The 7,086-nt window shown below is 39.3% G+C and overlaps 1 protein-coding gene across 1 annotated transcript in view; it reads right to left on the reverse strand.

The window, feature by feature from the left end:
- Positions 1-2,341: 2,341 nt before the first annotated feature.
- LOC103265962 (vacuolar protein sorting-associated protein 8 homolog) overlaps positions 2,342-7,086 on the reverse strand; it is a 36,140-nt gene continuing 31,395 nt past the window's right edge. Inside the window, exons 6-7 of the mRNA XM_008063610.2 lie at positions 5,155-5,324; positions 2,342-2,564 (exon numbers count right to left, since the gene is read on the reverse strand). Coding sequence (XP_008061801.2) covers positions 2,342-2,564; positions 5,155-5,324 — 393 coding nt within the window. The remainder of the gene's footprint in view (positions 2,565-5,154; positions 5,325-7,086) is intronic.

The following is a 7,086-nucleotide window of genomic DNA, read 5'->3' on the forward strand; positions in this document are numbered from 1 at the left end:
CTGAGGCGGAAGGATCGCCAGAGCCCAGCAGGCGAGGCTGCAGTAGCCAGGAGCGGCCACCACACTCCAGTCTGGGCGACCGAGTGAGTCTCCAACTCAAAAAAAAAAAAAAAGAAGGAAATGACTTTTGTCTGCTAATGAGATGACTACTCGCTGGAGACTCCTAGATGGTTTCAGCATGAGAGCTGGTTGCTAGAAAGACCAAGCCATGATTAGGGATTTGGAACTTTTGGCCCCATCTCCCCATCTCTGGGGAGAGGAGAAGGGCTGGAGAGTAAATTCAATCACAAATGGCCAATCACTTAATCAATTGTGACCACATAATTAAATCACCATTAAAACTCTAAATGGTGGAGTTTGAGGAGCTTCTGGGTTGGTGAAGATGTTGATGTGCTAGGAAGGTGGAATACCCATGGGGCATGGAATCTCTGCCACTCCTCACCCCGCACCCCAACCTTGCCCTATGCATCTCTTTCATTTGGCTATTCTCCAGTTGTATCCTTTATAATAAATCGGTAAATGCATTTAAAGTGTTTTCCTGAGGTCTGGGAATCAAACTAGTGAATTATCAACCTGGGGGAAGGGGAATCAGGGGGACCTCCAAATTTGTAGCCAAGTTGAACAGAAGTATAGAAAGCCTTGGTATCCTTTTTGTGACTGGCACCTGAAATGAGGTTAGTCTTGTAGGAGTGAATCCTTAAACCATGGAGTCTCTAACTCTAGGTAATTAGTGCCAGAATTGAATAAAATTGTTGAACACCTGATTAGTAACCAGAGAATTAAAAGAATTGGTGTTGGAAAAGATATCACATATTGGAAGTTAGAAAAAAACCTGAGGGTACTTATTAAGAATCTGTTTATAAGCTAATTGATTACAAACTCCACGAGACAAGATCATGTTTGTTTTATCTACCACTATATTCCCAGCACCTGGCACAGTGCCCAGCACCCTGTGCAGGACACACTGGGTGAAGGTATAAATGGAATGCCTACCACTGGAGTGTACAAATTCTAAATTGTTATCTGGGAAAGAAGTTAGTCATGAGGCCTTCTCTGGCTCTGCTTCTGATACAATACTGAAAGCTGATGAAACAACAAGAGAAAAGTAACAGGTCCAACTTTCACTATGTGAAGGCCAACGAAAAGATAGAATGGTAGAGAGGACGAAGCAGCAAATATGATACCACTTCAAAGAGGAAGGATAGCTGAAAACAGCACGATTGAGTCACAGTCCTAGTAACTGCTCAGCATTGAACACCTCATGTTGTCAATTTCTGCTCTCTCCCCCAAACTGTTAAGCAATAGAGTTCAAACCCTGCTCCACTGCCTGCTTAAAAAAAAAACAACTGTAAGATAAATAAAATCAGTATATAGCCCATTAGTCATACTCTAAAGGCAATGAAAACCCTCAAATGAACAGTTTTATCAGGTTCTTTGAAGAAAGTTACTAAATTTTAAAAATCATGTACAGAGCATATGCATATGCACCAGCCCTATTTCAAAGTGGTGACTATGCACTTCTTTTTTTTTTTTTTGAGTTGGAGTCTCACTCCTTCACCCAGGCTGGAGTGCAGTAGCATGCACGCGCTCACGGCCAACCCAGTGTCAACCTTCTGGGCTCAAGCGATCCTTCTGCCTCAGCCTTCCGAATAGCCGGAACTACAGACGTGCACTACCATGCCAGGCTATTTTTAATTTTATTGTAGAGATGAGGTCTCGTCAAGTTCCCCGGGCTGGTCTCGAACCTGCGGGCTCAGGCAATCCACTCACCTCAGCCGCCCAAAGTGCAGGGAGTACAGGCTGAGCCACCGAGTCCGGCCTGACTATGCACTCTTATAGGTAATCAGTAATGCTTGTGGATCTGGTACTCTGTCAAAGATTTTTAAAAGCAGGCTCATGTGTGTACCTCCTGTCTCTTCAACTATATCTTCAGCTTTTTTTCTTTTTTTTTGAGTTGGAGTCTCACTCTGTCGCCCAGACTGGAGTGCAGTGGCTGCTCCCGGTCACCGCAGCCTCAACCTGCTGGGCTCCGGCGATCCTTCCGCCTCAGCCTTCCAAGTAGCTGGAACTACAGGCACGTGCTGCCACACCCGGCTAATTTTTGATTTATTGTAGAGATGAGGTCTCACCAAGTTGCCCGGGCGGATAGCGAATATATCTTCAGCTTTTTAAGGGCAGAAAATATCTTTTGTGGCTCACAAATTCATGTTTTTCAGTGCTATACAGAGAGGAGAGGCTCTCCAAACATAAAAAAAAGGACCGAAGAGAAGATATCATGCACTCAATACTCATGAGGTAAATTTGTTGAGGCCTACAGGATCTGCAGAAAATGAGGCCAGACCTAAACAACATTAATAAGAAACGAGTTTCTCCATTTTGTCACGGAGAAAAGTCTTACCTGTGATGGAGTTATCCTTCCCTTTTTAATTTCAGATGAATTTTCACTTAGTTTTCCTACTTTGCTACTTGAGCTGCACTTGTAACATGTCCATCTTGTTTGGCCCTTAATTTCTGTGGTGCATTCTTTGTTTTGTAGACAGAATGAGTGATACAAATGGCCACAACTGCAAAATGAAGGCAACCAATTTGCACTTTTGATTACCTTAAAATCCATAAACATAAGCTATAATATAGTATACTTAAAAGCAATAAAGACGCTGTATAGGGTAAGAAACAAGTAAGGAAATGCACTAGTTGCTGTACTCTCTTTTTAAAAATCCAGATGCACATATTTGTAAACTTTGAGAAGTTGTGAGTAGGAACAGAATCACAGTTCTCTGACTACAAATCACCTGGAGGATGAGTTCAACTGCTGTTCATCTCTCAAACTATGAAAATCTGATAGTATTTTTAGATAGTTTTTAAAAAGGGCAATTGGGAAAATCATAATTGTATAAGTAGTTTGATAATAACATGAGCAGTCTACCTCATCACATTCAAGGCAAGGGTTGTGATTTGATTAAACATTTACAAAAATGTCATTGTCCTAGTAAATACTTACACTATTCTTATAATGTCATTGTCCTAGTAAATACTTACACTATTCTTATAAGGAAATTCCTACTGATTACACTAAATTACCAAATGAGTCTCCCGGAAGGTGGGTACTGAGTACAATTCTCAGTAATCTTTACTGATTTCTCTTCACTTCTCCAACCTGAAGTGTAGGACCACATCCGAAGCCTATCCTTTTCTCTTCTGAAGTCTTTGTACCGTTTTTCTTTTCTACCCTTTTCCAGTTCCTTCTCTATTTAACTTTTTCTTCCATGCTCTTTTATAACCACCCTTGCTTCTTCAGTGATTACTTCCAGGTTCTATAGCTTTGAAACACCACCTTCAAAATATATTCCAGAATCCTGCCACTTCTTTCTTCATTATTCTCACCCTGGACCATTTCTCACATGGACTACTGCAATAGACTAAAGTCTGCTTTCCCCTTTGACTCTCTATAGTCCTTTTTCAACCAGCAGTTGGGTGATCCTTAACACATAGATCAGACCACGTCACTCTTATCCTCAAAACCATCCAACGGTTTCTCATTTCAATGTAAAAGTCTAACTATAATGACTCAGTTCCTACATGGTTTGGTTACTCATCATCTGAAGTCCTCTTTCATAATTTTCTCTTTCTCTCTCTGTTCAGGCACCATTAGTCTACTCATTCGGCCTCCTCAAGTATACGGAGAATGCTCCTGCATGGTCTCCACACTTAAGTTCCCCTGCCTGGGGCACTCGCTCCTGTATTGTGCGGCTTCTTTTAGATCTCTGCTCAAATGTCACTTAAAGTGAGGCTTTCCTTGACTACTCTTTACAAAATAGTAGCTCCCAATACTCTCTTTTCTCTATACCATGTTTTATTTTTATACATGTAATTATTAATTATATTTTAATTAATTAATTTTAAATTGTCTGTTCATAAGTTACCTTAACAGCAAGGCTTTCCCTGATAATACCAAATAAAACAGATGCCCCCCCAGCACTCTGTATCACCCTTAACACAATTTATTTTTTTCCACACTAGTTATTACTATTATTTCACTTGTTTGTTTACTGTATTCCCCTGCTACTAGAATGTACACTCCATGAGAGAAGATCCTTTGTTCTGTTCATTGTGTACCCTCCCCTCTTGCACAGAAGCTGGCATAAAGTGCTCAGTATGTATTTATTGAATAAATGGGTTCTTTATGTGATGAAAACTACTGCCCCTCCCATTCACCAAATCTACCAATCTCCTACAGAGCTAATACTTATATAGTGCTTATTTATGCCAGGAACTCTTACAAGTGCCATACATAAATTATCTCATTTATTCTTCACGAAACCCTAGGATGCAGGTACCAGTATCCCAACTTACAGATGAGGAAACTAAGATATAAAGAGGTTAGATAACTTTTCTGAAGTCTCACAGCCAGTATTTGGAAGAGTTAAGAGTTGAAATCAAGAAGTTTGGCTTCAAGTCCACACTGTGTTCCCACTATCCATGTGTTCTGGATGAACTGCCTTTATTCCTAAGACCAACCTCTTCACTTCTGCACTAGACCTCTTTTTTATTTGCACCATGGTTTAATATTATATGCTGATGATTTCTAAATTTTTATTTCCAGCCCCACCATGTCTCCAGATTTCTGACTGGCATCTCTCCTCAGATGTCTAATAGCATGTGTCAAACCTAACATGTACAAGACAAAACTCTTAATTTCCCCCAGTTCCTGATGGCTGTTCCTTCTTATCTTAGAAAATGATATCACATTCACCCAGTTGCTCAGGCCATATACCCCATTTCCCCCTCACACTCCACATCTAATATACCAGAAAGTTAGACCTACCCTTAAAATATATTTGAAATCCAAACATTTCAAGCACCTTCACTCCCACCTCTCTCATTCTGTTCAAGTGTCACTTCCTCATTAAATAGCACTCTCACCCTGAAGACTTTGTCTTCCCATCCTTTTGTCCAGTGTTTTCTTTATCTTCAAAGCTCTTATTCCTTTGTATTTATTTATGCCTGAGTACCCTAGCCTCTACTTCCATGTGCCCATGTGGAATGTCAGGTCTGTGAGGTCAGGAACTTGCCTGTCGTGTTCACTGTTAGAATGACTGACAATACCATATATGTACACACAACGTAAATGTAACATTTCCTTCCCTCTCTTACCTAAAGACAATGATTTCATCAGCCATTTCCTGGCGTCTCTTGTACTGCTGCAAACATATAGAGCAGTAATCCTGTTTAGGATTCAGTCCTCTAGTGACTGAAGCTCTCAGGTTACACAATGACCAGTGGAGATCTTGGTTTAGAAGACTAGTTGTAGTTTCCAGCAGGGTCTGTGAACCAAAGCAAAAAACAAACAAAAGATTATAAGATAAAAGAGACATAGGGAGATGAATGGGGAATAGCACTTATTTAGTTTTCAACTATAAAAAATTGAAATTGAAACACACTGTAAAGGAACAAAATTGATGAATCAAACAGTAAAATCTTCCAAATTCAAGCATTTAATCTTAGTGTGCAGAGTGATGAGTACACATATTATTAAGATTCTCAAGTCTGTCTAGAATCTACTGAGAAATGTGCTTGGTCATTCTGTGACTTAATTCAGTACTGATGCCTTTCAAATGACGAGAAGCCCAAATCTATTTATTTATTTCATTTATATAATAACTTCTCTCTGACTAGCTCAGAGTGTTATAACCAAGAACACAGTCTGGATCCCTGATTTTATACTAAAACTGCATTCATGGCAATATTTCAAATTATCTTTCACTAGAAAGCTAATGGCCATGACTCAGTTTTCATCTTCCTTGGGTAAAGAGATCACATTTTCCCAATCAGCACTTATAAGTCATTTGAATCTACTCAAGACCATGACATGTCATTAAGTCACATAAAGACATTATCACAGCTATTGTATTAAGTCATTTTAAGGCTCCATGTGCTTATAAAGTACTGCTCTTATGCTATAACTACCTCTCAACATTCATATATTTCATTTGGGCTCTTTTCTGTTAGTCCCAAAGAGGAAAACAGAGCCAAGTACTGCCTACTCTCTTTGCCATACAGCTTAGCTCTTTAACTTTACCCGTAATGCAAAACTTTTAGCTCTAGTTGTCTATTCTAAATGCCTTTTTTTTCCCTCCTTTTCCATAGTTCCAAAACTGGCAAATATTTTCCAACTTGTACTTATCTTTATTTCTGCTAACCTGAAACCTGCACCTGCAGGGGTATCATATCTCACTAGGCTTTGTTTAGCAAAAGTGTGATTTTTCTTTCTTTCTCTTTTTTGAGTCCATCTCACTTTGTCACCCAGCAGGAGTGCAGTGGCATGGTCACGGCTACCGCAGCCTCAACCTGCTGGGCTCAGGCAATCCTTCCGACTCAGCTTTCCAAGTAGCTGGAACTATAGGTATGTGCCACCTGGTTAATTTTTAAAAGTTTTTGTAGAGATGAGGTTTTGCCAAATTGCCCAGGTTGGTCTTGAACCCCTGGGCTCAAGCAATCCTTTTGCCTCCGCCTCCCAAAGTACTGGGATTACAGGTGTGAGTCAGTATACCTGGCCAAAACTGCAATTTGTACAATGCTCTAAGAAAAGCTCTGCCACCCAAATTTTTCTTTTTCTTTCCTCAGATTCTTAAAAAAGCAGACATTATCTCTAGCATGCCTAAATGGCACTTTTCCTAGGTGGTTTTAAAACTTTGAAGTACACTAAGAAAAATATCTGCACACCAAGCTGGCACTTACGGAGAATCAAAGCTAAAAGCAGTTTTGAGTAAAAAGAAGACTAATGACCATTTATGGTTATTAACAATGATCTGTTTCAGAGGCTTAAAAGAACACTCATTTAATTTTACTTAGCAATTTTCTACATTTGTAATAATCTTCCTTTTTCATGTGGTTTAGTTTTGTACTCAACTATATTTTAGGAAAGTTTTTCCTACTTTCATTTGAAAAAAAGGTATTTGTTTCATTGCCAATGAATCAAAAAATAAATCTGAATTAGATGCATTTTCACATTCTGAAATGTGTGTACATATGTATGAATTAAGGTTGAGAGAAATTTTTTTTTTTTTTTTGAGTTGGAGTCTCACT

This window comes from Carlito syrichta, unplaced genomic scaffold (genome assembly GCF_000164805.1).
Source record: "Carlito syrichta isolate Samal-C Ts95f unplaced genomic scaffold, Tarsius_syrichta-2.0.1 Scaffold99345, whole genome shotgun sequence".
NCBI classification, from domain to species: domain Eukaryota; kingdom Metazoa; phylum Chordata; class Mammalia; order Primates; family Tarsiidae; genus Carlito; species Carlito syrichta.